The following is a 27,794-nucleotide window of genomic DNA, read 5'->3' on the forward strand; positions in this document are numbered from 1 at the left end:
TCAAAACTGTTGAGGAAGTAGGTTTGACACCGCGGTAGCATGGCATGGAGCCAGAGGGCCAATGTAAACAGAATTGCCAGAATTATCTGGTGACTTGGATGAACATGAACGGGCTTTAAGACAACTGGATAAGTATTATGCCCCAGAGATGAAGGTCACAATCAATAGATAAAATTCTATACCATGCCTCAGAAAGAGGCAGAATCAGTAGAGGAGAATGTCTTAGTCCTCAAGAAGCTTGCCCACCCTTTGATTGGGTGCTGGTATCACATTGGATGAGCTGATCAGGGATCAAGTCATCCACACCAAGGGCCCCCTAAGCATTCTTTAAAAAGGCAATTCATGTAACACTATAAATATACTTTAAAATTACTTTTCAGAATCAGAACAAGTTAGTGGATACTCTTTGGATTTGCTTCTTACACAATTCCTACACCCTGATGTGACTTCATTCACAAGGACAGTAATGACATTTATGTATCACACTAGTTACTTTGCAGATTCTGAGGTTGCAGAAAGGACATGTTTAAGGAAGAAAAGGTTAAACAGGTTCTCAGTAAATGTGAGGCCAACTAAATCTTCTAATGAAATCTAGACAAGCCTTTCCCAGCAATAACAGTCTAAAACAAGCTGCCACCTATGAGGGACAAACAATATTAAAGTCAAAGGACTAGAAGAGTCTTCAGGGAGCCAGGACAGCCCAAGTCAATTGGAACACAGTCTATAGAGCTGAGGCACTTCTTAGATTCGAAACAGTCTTTCACAAAGTTAGAGAGTTTGTAGAAAATCACTTGTCAGGTCACAAGCTGTTAAGCCTGTGGAAAGAGTTGGAATCAACTCTTAAAAGGCAAGCCACAGCAATTCCCAGGAAGAAGGCTAAAGAACAAGATGGCAAAAGGACAAGTGAAAAAGCTTGTGGCTCGGCCATGTTTTACCAGAAGCCCCAGTTAGTAGCCAAACGCTAAAGCTAAAACGAAAAGTCACTGCTGCCACCAGCTTATCCTTTTAGGACACCTAGAGTAACCAAAAAATACTCTGAGTGTTAGTCTAGGGCAAAACAAAAATGTACCCCATCGTACTGCAGTGTAAGCTTAATGATTCAATGCACTGCAAAAAGCACAGGGCAGATTCAAAAATAAAAGCTAAATGTTTGGGGGTTCCATAAAGATGGAATGAAAGGTGCAGTAAAGAGAAATCTTTCCTAACAGAGGGTGTCAAGCCGGAGCTAAATAAACTCAAGAAGGAATGGATCATTGAAAGAATCTAGTTGTCTCAATGACGGTATCCAGTCATTGTTTCGAATACCAAATTAAAAAAAAAATGCATCGAAAAAATGCATTTTTTGGTAGGTAAAGTTTTTTTTTTTACTATAGTGGTTTTTAAGGGCTAAAAAAACAGTGGTTAGAGGGGGACTACCCCATACATTTTTTTTATTGTTTTCAAAATTTTGCCATTTGAAACTATGGCATTCGAAACCTTGACTAGGAACCCTCAATGGCTGAACCATATTGTTGTCACAAATTTGTGAACGCTGCCGAGCGCATAAAGAAAAGAACAGTTTGTGCGAATCATTAAATCTTGGCGGATTTGTGATTGGTAGAAGACTAAGCTTATTGTCGATGCAAGTGGCATTGGGCTAGGGGCAGTGTTGTCGCAGGTGATTCAGCATGCATCCAAAGCTGTAAAAGAAGGGGAGCGTAGATACTCGGTAATCTAGTTATTGGTGTGTGTCTGGCTGGTAAACTATTTCAGAAAGTATGTATGGAGCAATACGTTTAAGATTTGCACCGACCACAAACCTCATGTGGTCGTCCTGTTGGTAGGAGGAATGTGCAAAGCAACACGCAGGCTTGCAAGGCTAAATTTGAGGTTACAGTATTACCATTCCGAGGTCAAGCACGTGCCTGGTAATAGGAATAAGGTGGCAGATTTTTTTTGTTGCGGTTGTCCCTGAAGGGGGAAGGAGGAGCTCAAATGGATGATTTGGAGGTGGTTGCTGTTGTGTTGGATATTATTCCCAGAGAAAGGTGGATGCAGGAGCTGCAGGGTGATTGCACACTAGTGAAAGATTATGGATTTTACAGTGAGAGGTTGGCCCAATAAGAGCGTTGGACGAGACATGTCTCCGGTTTCCAGAGGTTAGAAATTAGTGTTCCATTGAAGAGGATTTGTTGGTGAGAGGTGACAAGTTGATACTTGCTCAGAGTCTGAGAGGTTTGATCGAGAGGGCGCAGCAGGGAAACGGGGGTTCAACAGGCACCAAGCGGAATGTCCGGTCCAAGCATTGGTGGCCTGGTATGGACCTTAAAGTTTAAAGATTTTTGAGATGTTGTTGGCCCTGTCAAAACTCAGACAAAAAGTTATAAGGTATGCAAGTCTGAACCGGCGTGTACGCGATGGCCAGAGGAACCATGGGAACAAGTTGGAGCTGACATTGTGGGCCCATATAGCAATCTAGGTAGAGATGAGAGGTTTCTGATTGTCATGGTTGATTATGGTTCAAAATGCTTGATTAAAATGGTACTCAAGTAGGTGCATCTGGTGTCAACTTGGAGCAGGTGTTCAGAAGAGAGGGTTACCCTAAAACGGTCATTAGTGACAATGGGGTACAGGTTAGAAGTAGTGAGAGGTTGAAAAAATGCTAGGTTGGTTGGCATTGAGTGGAAGTTCTCAGCTAACTATCACCCACAAACCAATGGGCTTGTGGAAAGGTATAAGAGTAGTTGTTGAAGCTGTGGAACACACCATCAGGAATAATATGTTGGTAGAGGTGGCAATGGAGGAGAAATTATGGAGTCTCAGGACATCTGTTCAAGCTGACTCAGGAAAGCCTCAGTCTGTTGATGAGGGGCAGAGCGCCTAGCACAGTTTTGAATCCTGTATGGGTTAATGGAAAGAAGTCTAGGGGAAACCAGTGTACCAAATTCTGTGGATTAGAAGTGGACAGCTCTGTACAGGGTCGTGTGGTGCCTGGTGATTTGGCCAGGATAAAGAAGGGAAGGTTGGTGAAAAATGGAGATTCAAGGTATTTCAGGCCGGTGAGAGTAAAGGAAGTGTTTCACAATGCATCAGAATACAGGATGGATCCAAATATGCATCGAATTAGTAGCTGGAGATGAGAAAGTGCGAGTGTGGGTGCTGAAGTTGTTGGAATTGAAGGTTGTAGTAGAAATGGGTTGTTTGATGTGGATGCTGCAGCTGAGGAGAACATGATTGTAGAGGAAAATTACTGATTCAAGAGACAAGGAGGTCGTTATGACTGACCAAGTTGTTGAGTAAGTAGGAAGAATGAGAAACCTCCTGTCTGGTCAAAAGACTCATGTACCGACAGGGAGGGACTCTTCCACTGGACTTTGCATGAACTCTTGAGGGTTTTCCTTAAGCGCATATTGGAGAATTTTGTGTCCCTGCTTTATGTTCTGATTGTATTCCACTATGTTAATTTCCTTTGTTTTGTTAGCAGAAGGGGTGTGTGCAATGTGTTAACTGGAATAATGAGCGTGTGACGTGTGGAATGTATGGTGCATGTGAGGATGTTGAGTGAGTGCTAAAGAGGCAGTTGAGTGTGTATGTCGGAGGGAGCACAGGGTCGTTGGACTCTCACCTAACCAGAAGTGTCCATGTCTATGTACAAAGACACTACACAGGGCTTGATTAATCAGACCTTCATAGGACACTTCACAAAGTTCAGGTGTGAGGGACACTGACCGCCCCTGCGGCCACCCCCCCACCTCCCTCCTCCAACTATGCAACAGGGTTTCTGGAAAGTTTTCTGTGGGTCTCCTAGTGGTAGATAGGCAGAGAGAGAGAAAGGACAGGAGGAGAGTGATAAACGGAGAGAGGGGTAGTTGAGAGAGGGAGAGAAGGGCGAGGGAGGAAGGAGAACAAAGGGAGGGGTGGTAGAGAGTATGGGAGAGAGAAAAGGAATGGTTGGGAACTGAGGCAAGTGAGGGAGAGAGTAGGGAGGAGAAAAAAGATTACAAGAGTGAGAAGAGAGGTAACAGGCACACCTTTTCCATCAGTATTTTCCATCCGTATCTGGGGAGAATACCAGTGTAGCTGATGATTAGGAATTCCCAGAGGGAGGTAGAAAAGGCTGCAGCTTTTAGGACCTCAACTATAGAACAGTTCAGTAGATAGTAGGATTAGCTGTCTAGCTCCTTATTCTTTTCCTTGTCGTTTTACCGACAGGAATATCTTTGAAGTAATTTACTTCGAAGGAATTCTGCTGAAAAAACTCACAAATGTGCCTATTGGTGGCGTTTTACCAAGCCCCCTTTTCCCTATACTAGTCCCCCTACCCCAATCTCCTCCTCACTCCCTATCCCCCACCCCCTATATAATTTGATGAGTTTTTCGGCAGAATTCCTTCAAAGTACACTACATCGAAGGAATTCCTGTTGGCAAAACGACGGGATACGCATGTTCAGCCTTCATGCATCAACGGAAGCCATATAGGGCCTGCGCCTTTGTTAGTCCATTGAAGATCATGTGCTGCCGCCTGAAAGTGGTGACTCCTGTTGCATTCGGTCTTCTTTGCTCCCTGCAGGTGTCCTGGGGTCATCTGCTCCAGAGAAGTCTTCATATTTTCTTCATAAGGCTATTAAGCTGGAGGGTGCCTGGAACTGAGATTCGAGCGCCACGACCGACAAACTAAATCCAGACTCCGAAAAATAACGCTTACTCCTGTGACATCTGGGTCTCTCTCAATGGGACCAAGCACAGAAGATGGTCTCCAACAAAATCCGGAACCTCAGCAGTGGTCTCTAGAGAAATCAGAGTCAGGGGGTAAGTGTTCTCCATAGGATTACATGGGCGTACAATGCTTTTGCTGTCTCACTATTTCCTGACTGGTTGGTGGAGGCCTGGGCAAGAACTCTTTCCTAAGCCCATCCTAGTGCCTGGGATGGAGCAAGTTACTTACGTTTTTGAACTTTTATAATCATAACCACTGGCATTGTCCAGTCACATAGTACACCTTCCTGACAAGTATAACTTTGGAACTGAGGACTTTAGGCCACAAGGCCTCAAACCTTTGTAGGGCTGGACTTACTAAGTGTCAGGGAACGGTTTTATGGTTACTCTTAAGTGCTTCCACTAAACTTTATGGATCCAACTACTTACCTTTTTTACGCTGGTAATATATGCTTTCTTTCATCTCCTAAGGGTGAATGTATAGATCAACTTTAAAGTAAGTGTGTGACAATATGTGGCTAGAGATTTCAGTGACTTAGTGTGTTTTTTAAAGGCCTAATAAACCATTGCATATTTTTGTAGTTGCCAGTCTAACAGGAATTATTGGTGTTGTGTGGGAACTCATTGAATCCCTAGATCACTCTCACCCTCCACCAGAGTCCAAGCATTGGTGCTCTACTACCTTACATTGATTCGGTTTGGATAGACTTAATCTTCCATGTTTACCAGAATACGTTGTCCAGTCACACCCAGGGTTGATTTTGGAAATCTATCTCAACAGCAACATACGATTTTTAATGCTTTGCTTACATAGAACAGGGCGGCTTGAGCAGAAGCAGTGTAGGCCTCCGTCCTCCAAACCGAAAATGCAAAATCAGGGCAACAGTCATGCAAGCGTGCAGAACAGGTGGATCGGTGCAAAGTGAAGCAATGGTAGAAGATGCCACACACAACAGATAAGGAATGGGTTCCAGTAGTGGAACCATCCACTCGCACAGAACAGGTACACTGCAGGCTGCACACTCCCCACCGGGTATAGAAAAAGGTATGCCATGGACATCAGTAGATCATGTTTTCCCCACATAGAATAGGAACATTGTGGGTCTCAACAGTGTAAAATAACACATAACAGATAAGCTGTGGGCCCAGGCAGTTGAAGTTCCACTCGCATAGATAAGGAACTGCATGGCATGGAGCAGTGCAAGCACTCCCATGCCGAACGCAAATGAAGAGCCTCAGCAATGCAAGCAACACTTGCATGGAATGTAAACAGCATAGGACTCAACAGTTCAATTTCCCATCACAAAATCATGCCCAATAGGGCCTCAGCAATCCAAGCTCCTCTCACAGAGAAAAGCTACAGCATAACCAGGGCAGTGGGAGCAACACGGACATAGACCATGAACAGTTAATTGCCTCAGCAGTGTAACCTCACAGGGACTAGTTCAAATCTGTATGCCAACCCAGCTCCTGGAAACAGAAAGCTCTATGGAGTAGGAATTCAGTAAACCATAATTAGAGGAAATTCGACCTTGGAACAAATGTTTTGTGGAACAATTCCCAGCTACTCTACAGCTGGTTCACTACCTAAAGTATGTTGCAGAATGGGATGTTAATACTATGCAGGGTATGTCGCTCAATATTTACAAAAGGTCTGCAGATTCAATCACTTCTATTTACACAAAGCAAACAGAACTTATTTGTTACAGAGGACATTTCCCAATTGTAACTAGGGTTTTCACCTTACTACTGATAACATCCTACAATATCAGGAATATAAATAAGTTTAATTCTCCTCTCCAGGAATATCCACAGACACTTGCTGGGGCCATGCAAGCACAGCATAGGTTGAACAGAAAGAAAACCTTCTTTATCTCAATGTGTGCCATTTCCTTTGGATATGTTGTATGCACGCAGCTTGGAGTCTGCTCCCTCTATGGCTTGCAATTTCATTCATGCAGATAAAAATCATAAGATGCGTTTTGGTTTCTGTCAAGTCACCTGCCCTCTGCTCTCAACTGGTGTGTAATATTTACAAGATTTGAATGCCTAAACATGTAGTGTGACACTTCTCTGGAGGCCTGGGTGCACCCCTTCAATCATTGGGCTGCCACCCAGTCACTAGTGAATATTCGCAAGCTCCTGGGCAAACACTCCAATTGGATTCCACTGAGAAATTCCAGATATTTTTCAAGTATCTGGCGAGATCTGGTCTTGCGCTCCCCTTGCAAAGCAGGCAGAAGCCATGAACATCTAATGCCTTCATCGGTTTGTTTCCTTTCACGCAAAAGGAACATAAGGGTACAATAGTCATACTCGCTTTCCAACAAATGGGTGCACAGCCAAAGCCACATGACCCCATGTCCATTGTGCGAGAACTCGCACAGCAACCGGACAACTTAACCCCTGAGAGACCAAATGCCTTTCAGGGCAACATCAAGGGGTTGCACCCCACAAGTCTGCAGATTCTGGCTCATCTGAGAAAAAGGGCAAGTAAATTAGGAAAAAAGAAGACCGTACAGGGTGTCTTGCCAGAGGTACATTGTAGGCCTTGCACCCTCACACTTAGAATAAGAACTCTTGAATTAGTACTCGGAATATAGAAGCTTAGCGCTTGTATACCCCTAACTCTTAGATTTGAATAAGTGGGGCACAGGCTGATTTTAGAGATCTACAGATGGCCGGAGTCTTACAAAGTTACAAAATATATACTTATCAATCACTGACAGACTAAATCATAAATGTTGAGGAAATCAGCAAGAATGCATATTAACAATTCAACACAAAGGATGACACCCCAAAGTGAGACATACTTACAACGCACACTCCTGAGCCAGGCAAGCACTGATCTGACCGGCCGTTGCAGTTACAGGGGATGCACTTTCCCAGGAAGAGTCCCTTTGTGTCTCTGTAGAAGCCGGGAGCACACTCCTGGAGTGGGACACAAGAGCCAAGGCATAAATCAGGAGGTGACAAAAAACAACATCAGAACAGAAATTCCAAATGAGACAAGAGAGGCAAAAGGAACCTCAGGACACCACTCCACTCTTGACATACACTCAATACATGCCACAACTCACACTTCAAATATACAATAAGCAAGTGCAACACAATGGAACTAATGTGGAATTCAAAACCTGCGCAATCCAAAGGAAACTTTCCAAACTTAGAACTGGATTTTAACAAAACCCATATGCCCACTCTTCCAGAAAGTAGTTTTTTTTTGCTTTAACCGCCCCCAAGTCACTTTTTCCGGTTGTTAATTAGCAAACCCCAAAGGGACTTCTGTAGGAAGCTTTGCATTTGGGGATTATAGGACACCAAATGAGCTTTCCATACTCTGCCGAGCTGTGGGATACAGGTGATCGAGCTCGTAGAACCTCACTGCTGCACCATTACCCCTATACACAACCTCTAAATTTGGATAACGCACAGGAATCATCCATCATCCTAATAAATTGCCTCCCGGTACCTCCCCTGTACATCCCCTCCTTCCCCACTCACCACCACCTCTTGGTTGGAAACTCATTATTCATGCCTAACTTTGCAGGCAATACTAGACCCATTGTGTGCCTCCCTTGGTTTTGGTTACCTCGCAGGTGATCACCATGCCCATCTGCTGCCCCTTTCCTTATGTGGCAACCCATCCCAAGACCTGCCACCTGCCTAGCATATCCCTGAAGGCCTGGGCTTCACCACCGCCCTTGTACCTGGCATGAATCTCCTCTGTAGTTGGCAGGACACATGCATAGCTCCACGTCTGTTGCCCGGATGCTGCCGTCATCTTGAGTTTCTGTTGCGATCTCCAATACCACTTTGCGTAGGGACACCAAGGAGGATGGCTGGGAGTTCAGAGCACGTATCTGCAGCTGTTCCAAATTCGCCAAAACCATCATCAGCTCCTCACGGGACACCGGGTTATTGGTTTCTGTGTGTTGGAAATTACTCTAGGAAGGGATTACATACTTTGTTATTTGCAAGATAGTTGTTCTGAAGGGACATCATGTACGTAATTAGTGACATACCTCAGCCCCCACCCCCAATGCCAATTGGCTCTCTCACACACAACATATTAAACTTCCAATAAATCCATTGCCTACTCAGATTCTACCACCCAATCTGCTCCTGACCACCATCGTGTTGTGCACCAGCCCCCTCCCTCCACCTTCTCCGCCTATGCCTGGTCCCTTACACCATCTCAACTTAGATTTGCCCAAGTTCATACAGGTGAATAGATTGCTAACCGTTTTTGAAAACAAATATAGGCTACATTACGTAGCTACTCAAAGCATAGTACTCAAACCCTGCAAGCCAGCATTACCCACATTTGTCTAGGCCTCCTTTGCTCAAGGTCTAGCTCCCAACTTCTTAAACATGTCACCATTGTCCGTTCTAAAAACTTAGCTGCTGCAAGGGTTTTTTAGAACCAGCACTGGGGTGGCATGCTGAGAATTCAACATAGCGGACTTCTCCCCGAGTAGCATTGGCTAAGCAATGCTTAGACTTGACAAGAATATCCACAGAGATGTATAAAATATACCGTTTAATTAAGAAGTCACATGTATTAAAAATCAAAACTACTACTTCTTACGGATAACAAAATCTACATATATACATACACTGTTAACTGTTAGGGCAGAATTTCATGGGACTGCCAAACCTTTTTGCTTGCTCCCACCATTGGATTGCGGTGTATTTGTCCTTTTTGTGGGCAGCAGACACTACTCCACGAGTGGGAGGGCCTACCCCCTCTCTCCCTTTGAGGCTAGGGAGGTGAGCCTGCTCCGTAATACCCTCCCTATGGGATGAGGCAAGTGGGGCCTCACTGGGAGAGACTCCCACTTTGGGGACAAGGAATCAACTTCCTGTGAGGAACTCCATATTGCCCTCCAAGTGATGGCTTATATGGACTTGTGTAATACAACAGAATGTTATCAGTTTCATGATGATAAAGTGAACCTACATTAGCGTCAAGAAACTGAGGCTATCCCTCTAAATCAAAGTCTCCAATGGAGTGTGCTGACGATACTGAAAAGGGATGATATGCCAAAGAATCAGAGAAAAAGGTCAGAAAGCTGAGAGAGAGCAAGGCGCTGAGAGAACAACGTGGATCCCTTATACGTAGCAGAGCAGAAGGAGGCAGGGCTGTCACAGAACATCGAGCCAACGTAAACCAGAGCAGCTCCGACGGGGACCAAGAAATGCTGGGGAACCAGCATTTGAAAGTGGAGGAAATCCAGACACAGTGGAACAGAGTTCTGTGGTGGCGTGACCACAAAGCAATCGTGATGGGCAGCACACCCGTACACGATACCATCAGCGGGAAGGAAGGAACTTCTGGATCCGAGTCATGGCACTAGTGCTATCCAGAAGGCAAGAGCGGGACGCCGAGTAGAGCGATGCTGTGGAAAGTAAGCTGTAGAGCTATGAAGAAAGCAAGAGAGTCCAACGTCCCATAGGCATTAGCGCCGTTACACCTGAAAACCGAAGGTAATATGCGGAACAGGAATACCAGAAGGTCAAGAGTGTGAGTAACCTGAAGGTGTCTCACCCGCTAGTGCCCAGGGATCTGTCATCCAGGTGGCCAGGAGGACACAGCTATCGCTTTTGGATCCAGCTGCTGGGGTGGACCAGTGCGGGATGATCACCTGGGTGAGGGGTCTTCGGGGAGTTACACCGGATGGCGAGACGCGGTATCCCCTACCCTGGAACACCTTTACCCCATCCATCAATCTCTAAGAAAGGGAGAAGGGAAAATACCAGTCCCCTAAACTGCAGAACTTAATCCAGAGGATAACTAGAACTTATTTACAAATGGTCTACTGAGTGGAACAATAGAATCAAGAATACCCTGTTACAAAACACAGCTACCAGGAGAAGGGAGTCCTTCTCTTGGCCTTCGTTATATTAGTGGTAGGGTTGGACAGGTTCGTTTTGGATAGTGGACGACTTGCACACTGATTAGCACCGTAGCTAGTAAAATAGGTAGAACACCCCGTAGTCATAAGGAAAGACCGACCTTATTAAACTTTAACTAAGCAATACAGTGAAAATGTATTTAGTGTCCACCTCGTCTTGATCCTCCACATACAGCTAACCTTTTTTTTTTAGCATATAGTCTCCCTGGTAGCTCATATGGCTCCTGTGACAGGCGTGCTTTTAAGGACCTCATTTGTGCCCTAAGGTGGCTTCAACACCAGACATAGGTTTCACGATTCCGCTGGTTGCAGCTGTAATTTAACTTTGGCTTCACCAGGGGTGCAAGTCGATTTAGTGCATTAGTAGTCCAATGTACCATTTTGGTAGCCATTGCATCAGTAAAGTCCTGCGCTCAGCCATTTTGTTTCTTCTGCATTTCATGGTTTGGGCAATGTGTAGTATCCTAGTTTCCTCCGATTGCAGCCTGAATCTGGAATGACAAGGATTCAGTGCCAAGGTCTTGAAGCACAGATCAGCGACGAACCAGAGAGATGAAAAGAAGAATCTGTTACCCCAGGCGATCCACCGTGACCCACCAGAAGCAGCAGTGGCAGGTAAGGCATCACAGAGGATCCTGACCAAGGGGTGGCCTGCCAGCAAGGAGCAGTCCTACGATGGGAGCAATCGATGGAGTTGACCCTGGATGGCCCAAGTTTGAACTTAGGTGGTGGAGTGATGACCCACCACTCATTCAAGCCAAGCAGACTCCCAACCTATGGGTGCTTCATTCAGAAGGATTTCGTTGGGTGTCAGCAGTGCAACAAGCTAGAAATGGTCCCAGCAAGGGTGGGACAGCCAGCAAGGAGGGCCCGGGGGGCAGCAAGTAAAAGCCCAGCAGAGGTTTCCAGCAGCCAAAAAAGAAACTGGGAGCAAAGGCAAAGGAGCCAGGGTTCAGCCAATATGGACAAACCATGTCCTCAAAACGCAACAACTTATCATCCTTCCAATTCTGGTAAGAATCTACTAATCTGGGGAATGCAAGTGGTCTCCCAGGGATCAGGGGTCTGCAACCTTGGCTCGCCAGATGCTTTGGGCTACAACTCAGATCAGCCCTAGCCATCACTTTCTTTTAATGCTGATGAATCTTGAGATTCGAAGTTTAAAACATCTTGAGAGCCACGGGTCGTAGACCACTGCCCTAGATACACACACTCACTCAGGGGCTGTTCTATGCCAGCCCTCCAATAACACACCAGTCAGTCACCAGGGTCCACCCACACGGTGTGCATTAGGCTCATCTATTGCAGAAAGCCAGCTATCCTATTTTAAGCCTGCTTCGTGGTCCACACAGACATGGATGGCACAAAACAAAATGACCAGCAGCAGGGCTTAATAAATATATGAGTGCCTCAATGGATACTATCTTGGTAAATTGGGCTACTAATACAGTTAAAATCATTGCAAAAAAGTTGAAACAAAATTACAGCTGCCACCAGTTTATCCCCACAACCCACTCGAAGGGACAAAAATGGGTTGCGCTTGGCATGGTAGCCAGATGGTTACTATGGAAGCATATAAAAAATAAAAAGACTTGCAATGGCTGGTTTAGGGGGCTTGCGTAGCAGTCTTCTGGCCACAAAAGTCAAGTCAAACAAGCATTGGCAAAGCTGGCACCAAACAGCATTTGCCAGGCACTGCCAGAATGGTACTACCCGGTCGTAAGGTGGTCACAGCTTGAAAGTGTTTTAGCACCCCGGCATGGATGTTCCTGCCAGTCTTTTAACTATACCTTTGCCAGTGCTTGTTAATGAATCAAGTAGATGAAGGCACACTTGGTTAAGACATTTGTATTACCCTAGAAGCTGCAATTTAGCCATCAACTCTGAGAAAACTACTTAGAAATAACACTGGCTGACCTTAAAGAGCACATATTTTGATATTACTGCATTTCAGAACTAGCCAAGGAGTGTTTTGGGCAGGAAGGGGCAGGTAGTGGGTGGGAGGGATCAAGGGGATTGGCATTGCCATGAGAAGTCAATGGGTGGATAAATCCAAACACCTGCAAGCTGTGTACCCCCTCTCCTCGTATCCCACTTCCCTCCTAGCTGTACTCCAATGCAATCGTTTTGGTTTAGAGGTAGCCCTAAAACACCACCTAATAGCCCAAACTAAAAACCAGGGAAGCCAGCAAATCAATTAGATGTTTCATTAGAAGGGATAAGGGAACCCCAAAAATTGATTTCTGCCCTAACACACGTAAATGCTGCTCCAGGCAGGCACAAGCAAGAAGACTGGCTGCCACTGCTATATGACTGGTTGTCCTCCAGTAGGTCAGCCAAAGTGAGGAGATTTTGTTTAAATGCAAAAGGCTCCAATGCTGCCATGGTCTAAAATTGTGCCAGAGCAGACGCATCAAAGTTAAGATGTCAAGATTATGCAGGTCAGAAAAACCTAAACCAGAATCGTGTGTTAACTGTATTACTGGTAGATAAGAAAAAGACAAAGTTTGAAAGAATTCTGGGAAAAAAAATGTGTTGATTTTGCAGAATATCATTATCCATTTCCCACACATGCCAGGGTCCTCTTCCACCTCTCTAACCTGGCCTCAAGGACACTTCAGCGCCTTATAGCGGCGGCTCTCCGAGCTGGAATGCTCTCAGCTTATCGATGAGTGGTCTCTGCAGCTATCATGCCTTTCACTCTTGAGATTACAGAGTGAAAGCACCTTCTTGGCATCCACTTTAAATGGCACCGCAGCTCAGTGTTGGGCCCTTGTACCCTGAGTGCTCTCTTCACAGCGCTGGCCCTTCTTCAAGGACATCTAGTCGCAACAAGATAATGTGCAAAGTCTGGCCATTGCATCATCACGTACGCACCTGGTCAGAATGCAAACACATTCTGCTCCACCCAATATCAGACACATTTAGAACAGGACCAGCAGCACGTGGTTTGAATTGTTATTTATACACGAAATTGACTTTGAGGATCCTTTCAATCCAAGGATAAAGAGTCAGGAAAACCAAAGCATGTCATAGAATTAACATTAGGTTATTTGGTGGTGGCCCCAATGTGTCTTCAGATTCTACATGACCTCATCCAGTAAAGGATAAGCCTTCACTGATCCTACCATTTAGTTGAGACTTTCCCCTGCTTACTCAAAATATCATGCAGGTCAGTTAACGCTTAGGTTAAATTGGGTAAAAAGACATTGTTCTGAGGTACATGCACCAAGAAATCCGCTTCCTCATCCTGAAATTTAATAGGAGACCTTGCAAATGCTCCTTTAACAATTGCATTGCAAGATGCAGGATGACCTACTGGCAATGACAATGCCGGGTAGTCTACCTGGACGATATAACCTTATGGTTCTGCCATACTCTTTTGCGCTAAGTCTTCAGACACATACGCGCCAGGGTTTGTGGTTTCTCTTTCCTCATTAGCGCCCTGTGCAGCCACGCTGCCTATCTGGATGCTCAGAACATGGGCTGTATTCTCTTGTACAAGCCTCACCGGTTATGAGCAGCTTCAGATGTGCGGCCATTGCCCCTTGCTGCCAGTCTCTTGCATGCCCCCAGTCAGCCTCCTGCCCTCTCCTTAGAGCCGGTGCTATTCACCTGCAGATGGGTAAAGGTGGTTTTCATTTTCTACAAAAACATTCAACACCTGCACCATTTCCAAAGTCCCACTAAAGCCCCTTTTCTGTGTGGATGACCTCCTCTTCATCAACACGGACTACACCAGTGGTTCTGGTTAGTTCCTTTTTTATTGTACGATACAAAAAGAGCCTTTTCTACCCATGGGTGGTCATCGCAAGTGCTAAATGGCATTATCTTGCAAGGTGTGTCAACCCAGTCAGTAACAGCATAGCGGCCTACGTTAAGGGACCCCAGCTGTGCCCAGGCCCTTACATTACCCGGCGTGTCCTTCAATGTAAGGATCTTCTCATTCTCTCATGTAATAAAGCCTAAGTAATAGGAATTGGTTGTTCAAGCCCCTGCTCACTACTAGGTTCTGGCTCTCATTGATAAGAATAATGGGATTTCTTTCAACAGGCTTGTAATGATTCTGTACTAATTTAGTCTCTTAAGTTCATTTAATGCTTCTGCCAAGCTGCTTTTCTGATTTTGTCCCCCAACATCAGTATCAAAACATCCTAAAGACCTGAATCCGGGTAAGAGTCGGATGTGTTCTGTTTCGGGGTCAATATTTTGCCAGATGGCCTAGAGATCATCATTCTTGGAGCTGAAGACGACTGCTCACTACTCGCTATTAATCGTGTAAGATTTTCGGTGTCATCGTAGAAATTGATCTTTTCATTGGGGCAGACAGTTTGGAAACGAGAGGCCTTTAACATGCTGTCTGCTTACAAGGGGCCTTCAACTTTGTTATTGTTTTTCCAGATGATGATAGACTCTTGCGCGGGGTCAGAAATATGAGGTGGACAACTTGGTAAAAGGTTTTCAACATTCGCAATTTTATTAAATAGAAAAGGTTGGATAAACGCCTCACTATCCCTACCCTAACGAAAATTTCCCTGCCTGAAATAAACTAAAGGAAACACTCTAGCAAAGGATCTCTGTCCCTCACACTTATCCATTCAAGCAATAAGGAAATGCATGGCAGTTCAACTCTATAATGTAACAATGTGAAGTCGTAATATGACCACAGTTCATTCTTATGATCTGGGTGGATTCCCCTTCCCCAGCTTAAAGTCAGATGCTGCTCCACAGTTAAAAAAAGAAATAAGGAAATCCTGATTTGTAGCAGGGTTACACAGTTCTTTCTAATGTCAACTGGACAACAGAAAGTTCCAACACTGCACTGATCTACCAAAGCAGAATGTTCTCTCTCTTCTTGGAATAAGAATGAGCCTCAGAATTATCTTCTTCACACAAACAACAATGATGAGGGTCTTTGTCAGGATGTTTTAGCACAACTGAAAACCTTTATAGAAATGTAACTCCTCTTCAGCAGGTTTATACAGCTCTTCCTTCAGCCCCACAAACATAGATTGTCTTTGTTAGGACCACTTTACAGCACTTCGACATGGTTTACTCCCATGCCAGGCCTACTTATTCAAAAATGTTTGACATCTGGGTATACTACTGTTAGGCAAAGTTTGAATGCAGTACCCGCTGGGAACACTACAAGCAACTATGACTACAGGTGTAAGCAAACCAACCTTTGGTATAAGTCTGTACTACACAGTTTTGGTAGCGTGTTGAGCAGCCGCGCTTATCTCAAGAGGGGACATGTGAGCAGTAATGATGTTACAGAGAGGTTTACAATCACAGGTGTTCAAATAAACTCTTACACTCAAGGTTTTTTGATTAGAATCTTATTAATTTATTAACCAGACAGTTATAAAACATTCAATAGAAGGAAGAAATAATAACAAATATACTTCAATACTGTACACTAAGTTTCTGAATCAGATAAGACCCTTTTGGGATGGCCCACAGGCACAACCTATGATCACATGTAACTTTTAGTAACAAGGGTGCTGGGTATATTAATATCTTACTGTTGGCATTCAGAAAACCTTTCAAAGAGGAGTAAAAGGGAAAAGATTATTAGAACATAAAAGGATACAATTATTCTTAGACAGTGCACATATTTTGAGTTCACCAGAAGAGTCAATTCCATTCAATAGGCTAGGCCAAAGTCAATGGGCTAAAGTCTTGGATAGGATCCAGCAGTTCTGGTAAGTAAACGGAAAAGTCTTTGCCAAAGTTCTTAGAAGTAGTTTGTAGGACCAAGAATCATATGTTGGGTCACAAGCTGATTAAGCCTGCGAGTTGCAAAGGTTTCAAGCACTTTCACCACGAGAGGCAAGTCCTGTTTTACAGTACCTTACAAATGAAGAAAGAGGCAGCTGATGACTTCTGTTCCTGGCAGTTCCTGCAGATCTCGCTGTTCCTGGGCCTCAGTCGTGGGGACAAGAGGGAGGATGTGGGGGACTCCTGCACTGCACTGGGACAGTCAAAGGCTCGCAACTGGTACACTTCAATTTTAGTGGCTGTAAGCAAAGCATACAAACTGGTGTCACTCTCCCTGTTTATTCTTATTTCCTGCAGCACTCTGGGGATATTCAACCAGCTCCGAGATAGGCATCCAGGTGGCTTACTGTTGAGATGATTGGTCCCAACAACTCAAAGGGAGAAGTCGTCCTTGCGGGGGCTTCTATGTCGATTAGAACTTGGCGATTCGGACCTGCAGCAGGGCTTCACCGGGCAAACCAACTGTCCAGGAGTTCCAGCAGCCGTCTTCTTCAAGCTCTTCAGTTCCTTCGTCCAGTGGTTGACTGCCTTCCATGCCAAGAGACTCGCCTTTTATTCAGTTCTCTCCCATTCATTCCAGCCTAGCTGTCACTCGACCACCAGGTTGGCTGTCCTTGCCGGACAGTCAGCCAGCCAATCACCACAGAGTGCATTTGGGTCTCCTAGGAGACTAAGCACAGGGGGTTTCAGGCACCTCCCTCACTTCCTGCCCACCCCAGACACTCGGGCGCCAGAGGCGGTCTTCAGTCCTGAAGCCCACCAAAGGCGATGAAACAAAGGGACCAAACCTGGTTTGGCGCTCAGAGAAACTCTAGAAGGACAATTCCAAAAAGAAATGGCACAGCAAGAAGACTGGGACCTGTGTAAACAAAGGGGGCTCAGACACCGTCTTGAAAAACATGGCTCCCGCGATTTAACGCTAACGATGTTCGCGGTCGGGAAAATCATGGTAGCTTGTTGTAAAACCACTGCTACCAGCCATTTAGAGAGGAAAGGGTAGCATTTGACTGCTACATGAGTATCTAGACACAGGGGATACTAAGTAACCCCTCCAGCACTCTATTGTAAAATAGGGTGTGCTGGGTCTAGGAATTTAAAAAGACTAGTAAAGTCAATTTCACTTTACTTACTCTGGGAAACAGTACTTTATCCCAAAGAAGGTATTTAAACCTTGGAAAGCCTGTAAGGCTTCCCTGTGTCACTGCACTGAGGGTGCTGTGACACACATGAAGATGATGCCTATGGAGTCGTCTTAAACTCCATAATCAAAGTACACAAGAGTAAAACACACAAAAATACGAGTGAGTGGGGAAAAAGGGTCACAATCTCTCCAGGTAAAAAGTCCTCAAAATCCAACAAAGTTGCTGGGGGTCTTTAAGGTGAAGGGAATTAGAATATTTGAGAATTCTCCCCAACACTCTCGGCGGAGCATTCTCGCTCTGCGTCGTCTGTCCCAGGCTAGGCAAGACTCAGGTCCTGCGATGGGGAATGTACACCCCAGTGACATAGACGCACATGTTCCCCACACTAAAGACAACCCCAGGGACGTCTGCAACGAAGCAGTCGAAGCGGTCCATAGCGGCAACGGGCACACCGAAGACTTCGGCCCTGCCCACCGACCGTCAAGGTCGCAACCCTCTCCGCCACACTAGGTGCGACTGGGCCTACTAAATCAAAGGGTGCTGACCCCAATAGCCACCATTCCGTCGAGACGCTTCGGAAGAAGGCGTCCACGGCCAAAAAGGCTCTGTTTGCGCTGAAAATAGTTGCACAACCGGAAGCCCGTATTTTAGAACTTCTTGATGTTGAAGTGATTACAGAAAGCATCGCCAGGATCATTTTCATTTCGGCGGATTCTTACAAGCAACAGTCCAATGATTCTTCGAAACCAAAGGACAAGCACAAGGATTTGTCGAAATCCAAGGATAGGCTGAAGAATTTACCGGAACCTACGGAAAAGCCCACAGACACAGAAGGACACGCGTCAACTGTCAGAACCCTGAAAAGACTTTTTTCGGAAGTTCCTGAAGAGATTTCTTCGGCGTTTAAGAAAGAAATCTCAACGTTTGCGGACAAGGAACCCAATAGATGAGCCCTTTCCACCCCTGGACCGCTCTGGTTCATCTGTTTGGACCTGAGAAAGATTTGAAGGATGTATGGACAGGCTAGAGAGGTTTGTGGAACTCGGAGAAGTCCACACCCAAAAGTTCTAGATAGGAAAATCCCCCTCTCCCTGTGGCTAAACTGCAGAGGGTCTTTGACCCTACTCAAGATGAGGAAGAAGAGGAATACATTTATGACCTCACTGAGGAGGAGGCTCAAAATTATGATCCATTTGTCGACTCTGAGGAGATCCATTTAGACCCCACTGAGGGTTGGGGAGTAGACCCGGACTCCATTGATCCTCACCCTTGGCAGTCACCTACTCCAACTCCGGAACCTGCTGCCTTGTGCTTGGACTCCCCTCCAACCACCCCCACTAGACAGGCCTCCAAGGCCTTTCCTCCTCCTAAGTGATCCTCCTGCAGAGCAGCACCCCCCAAGGTCAGGAAGAGTCTGCCTTTCCCTGGCCACCTCAGAGGAGCATTTAGGCAGAGTTTGTGAGAATCTGTAGGATTCACCACACTCTACAGAGCTTTAATGGAGCTACTAGTCCAGGCAATTGGGATACTGATGGCTGTTTTAGGTATATATAATAAATGTTTTGGTGCCTTTTAGGAGTCTCTCCAGACTGATGTCATTAATAGTACTCTTCAGAATATTGCTGTATTTCTCCATCCAAGTACTCATGCCTCGGCAGAGCCATCCACCGAAAAAAAGAATTTTCCCAATATTTTACCGTTGGTTTGAATCTCCTGCAAGTAGTGCACAAAGTTGTCTGTGCCGTTTGAGTAAAACAAAACAAAAAATGGAGACTGTATTTATCAGTCCAATGAAAATATGGTCCCTTTAGTGTATTTTTGTGTGAATTTTAAATTAGATGACCTGCGAGCAAAGTTATTCCCCCTTCAACCTCAGGGAATCTTCAAAGAAGCATGTTCTTAAATTAAAGACCCAATGCATGAGTGCCTAGTATTGGACATGATATACTGAATAAATAGGATGTTCTCCTTAAACATAACATATTAAACACTTAATCTCAGGAATGTACAAATATATCAGTAGTCATTTCCAGATCTACTATTTGGGTTGCCACAGATCGTCGCTAAAATAAGCCATTTAATCTCATGCATCTTCCAAAAAATCCTACCTTTTGCTTTCCATCGGCCAAATACAGCATCTATTCCACTGCTATTGTGGGAGAGAGTGGCCAATGCCATAGTGTTTCATCACAGGCATGTCCATGTTATTAGTTATTTTTTTTAAATGTATCGTACAAAATGTGACAATTCTGGACGAAGCACTCGACACAGCATATGTAAAGTCTGCACATTTATAACAGATGCACGTTGTATAGCAGCCCTTAGTCTGTTTCTCTCACCTCTACCAGCTGGATGCGGCCTTCGTGGTTGACGCCGGGCCGTGGGTAGGATTGCTCTCTGAAGGCGATGCTCATCTGGTTTCCCTGCAAGTAGAAAATGCAAGTGTTATCCAGGAGTTTCAATCCCGTGCCTTGCTCCTCCTCACTCCTCTCTGTTGGGCCATGGACCAGTCTACCTGTCAGTTGGCACTGTACCTTCAGGACGACGTCGGGCCGTGGTGTCACCGGGATGTCCACTGCATCACCACGGATGGCTTTCGAGTAGAGCTGGTATCGCAGGTAACCGCCATATGAGGAAACCTTCAGGTAAAGTCACAAGACAATACATTATCGGCTTGTACAGAAAGACAGCACACACCCGAAAGTCTCAGAGCGCCCGAAGCAGAGCCCAGCCATCCCTTGGGAAGACTAAAAGTAGACCTTTTGAAGAAACCACAAACCAGCCAGCTTGTTGCCCTTTGGTGTCCGAGAAAAGGTGTGCATGTATTGGGTTGACTGCTTTTCAATAGATTTTAGTCACAATCCCCAGCATTAGCCCCTGCAATTCCCAAACTGCCTATAAACTAGAACTTCATTTTACTACAGCAGTTTTTGTGACCAGCTTTTAGGGAGTGTAAACGCAATCTTTCTGGGCAGCCAGGTCACTCGTACACCTTCTCCTCGACCACCCAAACCGTTCAGCCCGTGTGCAGCTGAGGAATTGGTCAGGAGTTTGGTGCAGTCATGGCTTCAGTAGGGGAGATTCACACAATGTGGTTTGCACACATCTCAGAAAAGTATTGTACATCACACTAGTCTGCACTGAAATAAGCATTTACTTTCACCCAGGTCATCAAACAAAATGCCTTCCACAGCTGAACAACCCCAGCTTAAAGGGGCTTTATCAGGACAGATGAGGGTATGGCCTGGGAGGTTGGTCAGAGCGAAAGTCCGCCCTATGGCTCAGGCTTGTTCAAGGAAGCCAATGCATGACTGAAAGCGACATAGGGCCATTGACATGGGAAGAGGTAGCAACCCAACTGTGTAATATGTCCCTATTCTTAGCGCACAGTTGGACTGACACCAACACCTGCCTCTGGATCTGCGCCAATGCACTCGAGTACTGGGATGAAGAGACACGTGTGCATACCCTCTCGTGCCCTTCAGATCAAGGCAATCAGCTAGGTAGTAGGGATGAGAACCTGGCCAGGGCTATGCGGGTGAGAGGGTATGCATCACTGTTCTAGGAGTGGTAGGAGCTTTACTTGCTCTTCACTTCTGTGATTCAATTAGGAGATTGATGGTGTGACGCATCCCCTCTCGCCTGCCACCACGCCTTTATACGTTTTACTTGGGCACAGCGTGGACACAAACAATGGCCGTTTCCACTGCATTCATTCAAGATTCATTAGAATGAGCAATGGTTATAGCACAGCTATCTTCTTTGAAGAGCCCTACTTCTCCGTCGGGCTAGATGTTGTGCTTGTAAGTGTTTTAATGTTAATGAATACATATTAAATGTGTTTTTTTTTAGCAAAATATCTAGATTAGTTTCTAAATAGAGCTAGGAAAATCAGGGCATGTTTGCAGGAGTTTCTAACAGTGCCTGTTGCTCAACGTTTTAATGCAGATGTTGGGAGCAAAATGCAAAACATGCGAAGGTGCAAAGTAATAAGTGAATGTAAAGGGAGATCATGTAAGACTTCACAGCACAAACACAATGACCCTAACAAGCAGAATGTCCTATGGGCAGACAACTAGAGCAGGGGCGTTGCTAGGGGGAGGGGTCTAAGAGGGCTATAGCCCCTGATCTTTTTGTTGTAGCCCCGGATAGAATCTCAGGAGCTACAGCCAAAAGACTAGCTAGCCCCCCAACCGCTCCGACATCAGCTTAGCCCCGGGTCTTTTCCAGACCTAGCAACTCCCCTGAACTGCAGCGATACGTTGCGTGAGAGACGATGGACAGACAAGTGTTCGATCATTTCGCACCGAACTCCGAGGTGCAGTGCCCTCAGGGGAACACTACCGATGTACACCATGCGTTTCTCCCCCCCTTGCCTCCATTCCCCCATCAATGCGTCCCTTATAAGCCAGCATTAGAGGGAGCTGTAGAGTGGCAGCATGGGGAGACTATACACACACACACACACACACAACATAATACAAAATAAAAGAAATCACTGGCAGAAAAAGAATGCTTTAGCGACTCTGATGTCACAGTGGTTGATTTTTTAATTCCATAACCCTCTGCCATGACGTCACATTAGGATGTTCAGCAGTAATAAAAGCAAATTAGTTTGTAATGGCCATCTATCGACACTATACACAATATCTTGCGTTGATTGCCATAAATAAAACTTATATCAGCATTGGCAAAACATCCACGCCAAGGAAGGCATAGTGAACAGGACTGCCTGCATAGACCTCATATTTAGTCGAGTAAGTTTAGAAGAGAGGTGTGCTCTTACCCGATCACCGTGGTAGGAGCGCGGAGCTTGCCAGTACAGCTCCTGGTACACATCGGGCACATCACTCAGATCTGCTTCAATCAGAGCCTCATCCAGCTTGAAGGAAAGTTCAAGCTCTTGATGGTCTCCACCCAACAGAACCCAGCCATTCATGTCCATGAACTGAGGAAGAGAGGAAAGCAGTTTATCGACCCCAGACTAGAGAGATTCATTGGCTTCAGAATCTCCCCCTGGGAACAGAATGATGCATTTCACGCAGGCTTCGGCACAATTCATCCCATTTTACTTCAGCTCAGAACATTGAGAGTGAGATTAATTTTCAGGAGCACAACCAAGAACAACGCATCTTTCCCCACTCAAGCTGTGCATCTCCCCAACATTCTGGAGTGACGCATCTCTACAATGCTGCACGAATAGGACACACCGCAGCTAATCTACAAAAATAAGAGCCTACTCTTCAAAGAACATCTTGCCAATTGGCGATTGCTCCACTCAATTTTATGTACAGTGCTCCTTTGCTTCCAAGTTAGCTTTCCAGTTGATCCCATACATGCATACAGTTTTCCCCATTCTTTTGTTTTTACATTTTACAGTTTTTGGTGTATAAAATGGTATTCAAATACCTTAATTTTATATGTGTTAAATACACGGCTAAAGGTGTAACCCTCAAAGCTTCGTAGCGTGATGGGATCCAAAATGCAAAGCAATGATTGTTGAAACTTTTTTACTTCTAAATGCAAGAATCATAATACAGGGTAGGCTAGATGGGTTGCAAATCTGTGAATGATCCAATGCTGGAGACAACGCCAAGTTCCAAACTAACCCTCCAGTTCAAAGCCCAGAGTATTATTTTTTATTATCCCCCTACTTTATTTTTATTATCCCACTTTTCACAGAAGAGTCAACTTCAGAGGACTTTTAAGGGATATCAAATACCCTAAGAGACTTTGCCCTGGGACACCCTAGTCCTGCAGGATTTAATTTCCCTGTGCAAGTCTACTTGCAGAACTGAAGGCATGGACTTCACCAATTAGTGGAAGCGTTTATGATACTAGTGGGGTACAGCCTGCTGTAACACTGGATGCCGCAACAGAAGCCCATGGGAATCAACTATCTAGTCCCGCAGCCAGAAATGGTTCCTACGTGCACTTCAGTGGCGTAATGTGGCCATATTTGACTGCCCGCACCCTGCCTCAGATAGGACTGGCGCTCAAATCGGTCCACACCGTAAAGAAACCCCAGGGATCAGCAAGCAAAAGTTGAATCTGGCAGCCCCTAGCGATTGGACAACTGTGACAAGAGTGTAGAGCCCATCTTTTTTTTAAATGAAATAATACATTCCTGCATGTAATTCCATCTCAGAAATAATTATCTGCTAATCAGATTCCTTTTTCATAAACTCCACGCGAAAAGCATAGTGTGTATCTGTGCCTTGCTGCATCAGTATCCGGATTTGAAGTACCAGTGGCAGTTATCAGGTTCAGAGGTCACAGGTGCTAATTTGATAGCTGCAGTGACAACCAAGTCTCTGTAGCGCAGGGGCTGCATTTAATTTATTAACCTCTGTACCAAAACTATGATAAGTAGCTCAGGTAGATGGCTGGGTAAACTCTAAAGATATGTTTGCCTGGTGTTAGGACTGATTTTCTATACTCTGGCTTGGTGGGCAGTGGTAGGCAAGAATTGGTGTAGTAACCCTGTGGCAGACTACACAACACTTGTCCTCTTGGTATTACCAGTTTATTGTACCTGCCTGAATTCTCTCTTTGTACCTCCTGTATAATCCGGTGCATCCTCGTTAACCTGGCATTAACTCAATATTGTGTATTGTCCCGACTTCATGTTGTAACCCATGAACAAGATTGTTTATTTTTTGTGATGCTATTTTCTGTAAGACATGCGCCCAGATGCCCCAGGCCAGGAGCGCTTTACAAATAAAATACAAATACAAATTAGGTAACCCAACTTTTGGTATAGGTATGTGCTACACAAGTTGGTACTGTGACTGAGCAGCCAGGCTTATCTCAAGAAGAGTAAATGTGAGCTGTAGCAATGAACTCCACAAATACAAATAGCCAAGTAAAAGGTTTTTGTTATAAATAATTATTTATTTAACAGTAGTTTTTAAATAAGCATTCTTTAAAAATGGCAATATATGTAACAATTAAATATAATTTTAACTACTTTTCCAGAATCAACACAGAACTAGTAGATACTCTTTATAGATGATTTTTACACACTTCTTACACTCTGTGGTGACGTCACCAACTAGGACTGTAATGGCATTTATATATCACTAGTACACTTCGTAGATTCTGAGGTTGGTAGAAAGGAATGGTTAAGGGAAGGAAAAAGGTTACACATGTTCTCGGAGCATGGGAGCACTTAACCTTCCAATGAAGTCTAGACAAAAACCTTTCCCAGCAATAATAGTTAAAAACCAAGTTATCACCTCTGAGGGACAGTAAATAGCAAAGTCAAATGGACTAGAAGAGCCTGCAGGGAGCCAGGACAGCCAAAGTCAATTGCAGCATAGTCTATGGAGCTGAGGCACTTCTTAGATAGCAACGTCTTGCACAAAAGGTAGATATTTTGTTGAAGGAAAATCACTGTAGGGTCACAAGCTGTTATACTTGTGAATGGTAGAGCAGAAACCAGCTCTAGTAGAGTAGCTACTGCAAGTCTCAACTGAGAAGGGCAAAGCTAAAGACACTGAGGTAAGTACCCTAAGTCAGAACAGTACCTTTGGTTAGAAGAGTGATGCAGCTGGCTTTTGTCTGGTTGCTGATTGCAATGATGCGGATCCTGGGTTCCTGGGCCTCAGTCGTGGGGACAAGAGGGAGGACGTCTGGAGGACTCATGCGGCAGCAATTCAGATGTCGACAGCAGCTATGGGCTCTTTTCAGGTCATCAGCACTTTGCGGTTTAAGCACTCGGTAAACAGCACCGCCATGGATCTTGGACACCGGTTGGGCTTCCTTCACTCCGAGTCCTGCACTCTGGTGCGGGGACTCAAGGTCTGGTCGTCCTGCTTCTGGAGGGTCCTGCGGAGACCTCTGGAGCTTCTGGCCGGATCACAGACGTTGCACTGGACTATGGATTTCTCGACCCTTGGCACTCGCTTCCTGCAGCAGCAAAGAAGTACAGCCAGTCGGGGAAGATGGTCCAGTGGAGTTCGTATCGGGGTTAGTTGGTCCCACTAACCCAAGGGGAGAAGTCGTCCCTTCTGGGGCTTCTCTTGTCGATCAGAAAATGGGGTTTCAGCACAGCAGTAGGGCTTCACCGGGAATTTCAAAGGTCCAGGAGGATGAAGCAAGCTTCCTTCGCGTTTCTTCGTCGTGTTCTTCCCAGTGGTCAACTGTCTTCAGTCCCAAAACCCTCGCCTTTTAAGCAGGTTTCTCCCATTCATGCAAAGCCTAGCTGTCACTCACACAGCAGGGTGGCTGCCAGCCAGCCAGCCAATCAGGACTGGGTGTGTTAGGGAGAATTCTCAGAAATGTGCTAATTCCGCTCTACCTTAGAGACCCCAAGCTCCTTTGCTGGATTTTGAGGACTTTAATTTTTTACCTGGAGGGAGCGAGACCCTTTTTCCTCCACTCATGTATTTTTGCTATGACTTGAGCACTGTTTCTTTTGGTTGTGGAGTCTGCCAAACGCCACAGGCATCATCTTTTACATTGCACCACACAGCACTTTCAGTGCAGTGGCACAAGGAAGTCTTTCAGATTTCCCAAAGGTTTAAATAACTTCTCTTGGCTAAACTACTGTTTCCAAGAGCAGTGAAGTGAAATTGACTTTACTTCCATTGTAACTTTCTAGACCCCAGCACACACTATCTTACAATAAGGTGCTGGAGGAGTTACTTAGTATCCCGTTTGTCTAGCTTCTCATGTAACATTTTTAATGTTACCCTTTCCTCGATGAATAGCTGGTTGCAATGGTTTACTTTTAACTACCCTGGTGTTCTTTTATCGCAGCTGCAGTAAAGCACCCAAGGGGGCCATTTTTGTCAAAATGGCCCCGGTCTTCTTTTTTCACCATTTCTTTGTGGAAAGTTCCTTCTTGAGATTTACTCTGCGTGCCAAACCGGTTTGGTCCTTTGTTCATTTTGCCTTTGGCAGGATTCACGAGTGAACCTCACCTCTGGCTCCAGTATGTCTAGCGGGGGCGGGAGGTGCCCAAAACTCACTGTGCTTAATCCCCTTGGTTACGGGAATGCACCCAAAGGTGAGTGGCCGGCTGGCAGTCTGGCAAGGACAGCCACCCTGCTGTTTGACTGGCAGCTATGCTGGAATGAATGGGAGAAACCTGCATAAAAGGTAAGATTTTTTGGCTTGAAAGGCAGAGTCGACCACTGAAGAAAGGAATCCGGAGAAAAACTTGGAAGAGACACCTGCTGCAACTCCTGGACCATTGGTTTGCCCGGTGAAGCCTTGCTGCTATGTTGAAGCTCCAAATTAGTCTCGACTAGAGAAGCCCTGCAAGGATGACTTCTCCCCTTGAGTTGGTGGGACCAACCAACTCCAAAGTAAGACACCTGGACATCCTCTTGAAGCTGGTTTTATTTCCACTGCAGTTGCTGCTGTAACCAAAGAGCCAGGGAGAGGAACACCAGATTGTGTGCGTGGCTTTTATGTTGTCCAAAAGCTCCAGGAAAATCCTCCGGACTCCCAGGAAGCAGGACTGACCGAGCCTGAGCAACCTCAGTGCTGGACCCCAGATGCAAGAAAGCCCATCTCAACAGCCAAGAGTCTGCGGTGGTGCCATTTGCTGAGACGCGAGGAGCTGAAACTGCGAAATGCCACTGAATAGAAGTTGGTCCTTTTCTGTCGCTGACCATCCCGTTACAGTGCAGGAGTCCTCCAGACGTCCTCCCTCTTGTCCCCACGACTGAGGCCCAGGAACACGGAAGCTGCACAGGAACAGAAGCCAGCTGGAAACATTTCTTCTAACCAAAGGTATCGTACAGTCTAAGAGAACGTACCTCTTGTTGTGCAACCTTACTTGTTCTCAGTGGAGACTTGTCTTGGTTGCTTCTGTAGAGTTGCTAACAGCTTCTTTACCAGTGGCGCCCCCAGAATATTTTTATAGGGGTGGCCTGGTGAGGCCATAGGAAATCTTGGGGTGGCACACAAATCTCTCCTTATCTCTCCTCCCTTCTCTCTTTCTACCCCCCTCCCGTTCCCTTCGATCCGCTGACCTTTTCCTTCTCACTGTACCTCCATCCCCCTGTGCCTCCTCCAGTTTCCGCTCCTTCCAACTCCTAGCGCCTCTGCACTGGAACTCCCTTCCTCTCGCAATCCGCTCCACCTCGACCTTCTCCTCATTCCGCACTTCCCTTAAATCTCTCCTCCTCTATTCTCCTCCTTGAAACCCCCTCCCCCCTCTGCATCCCCTCCCTCCTTATTCTTTCCCCTTGACTATCTCTCTCCCCTCTCCCACCTCCCCTCTCTCTCCCTTCCCTTTCCCTCC

At 45.5% G+C, this 27,794-nt stretch overlaps 1 protein-coding gene across 2 annotated transcripts in view; it reads right to left on the bottom strand.

Moving 5' to 3' along the window:
* LAMA5 (laminin subunit alpha 5) overlaps window positions 1–27,794 on the bottom strand; it is a 670,647-nt gene that overhangs the window by 290,949 nt on the left and 351,904 nt on the right. For both annotated transcript variants that reach the window (XM_069650738.1, XM_069650737.1), the window contains exons 38-42: window positions 22,323–22,484; window positions 20,071–20,175; window positions 19,876–19,959; window positions 8,406–8,642; window positions 7,513–7,626 (exon numbers count right to left, since the gene is read on the bottom strand). In XM_069650738.1, coding sequence (XP_069506839.1) covers window positions 7,513–7,626; window positions 8,406–8,642; window positions 19,876–19,959; window positions 20,071–20,175; window positions 22,323–22,484 — 702 coding nt within the window. The remainder of the gene's footprint in view (window positions 1–7,512; window positions 7,627–8,405; window positions 8,643–19,875; window positions 19,960–20,070; window positions 20,176–22,322; window positions 22,485–27,794) is intronic.

This window comes from Ambystoma mexicanum, chromosome 3p, assembly GCF_040938575.1.
Source record: "Ambystoma mexicanum isolate Mex_15411 chromosome 3p, UKY_AmexF1_1, whole genome shotgun sequence".
Taxonomy (NCBI): Eukaryota; Metazoa; Chordata; class Amphibia; order Caudata; family Ambystomatidae; genus Ambystoma; species Ambystoma mexicanum.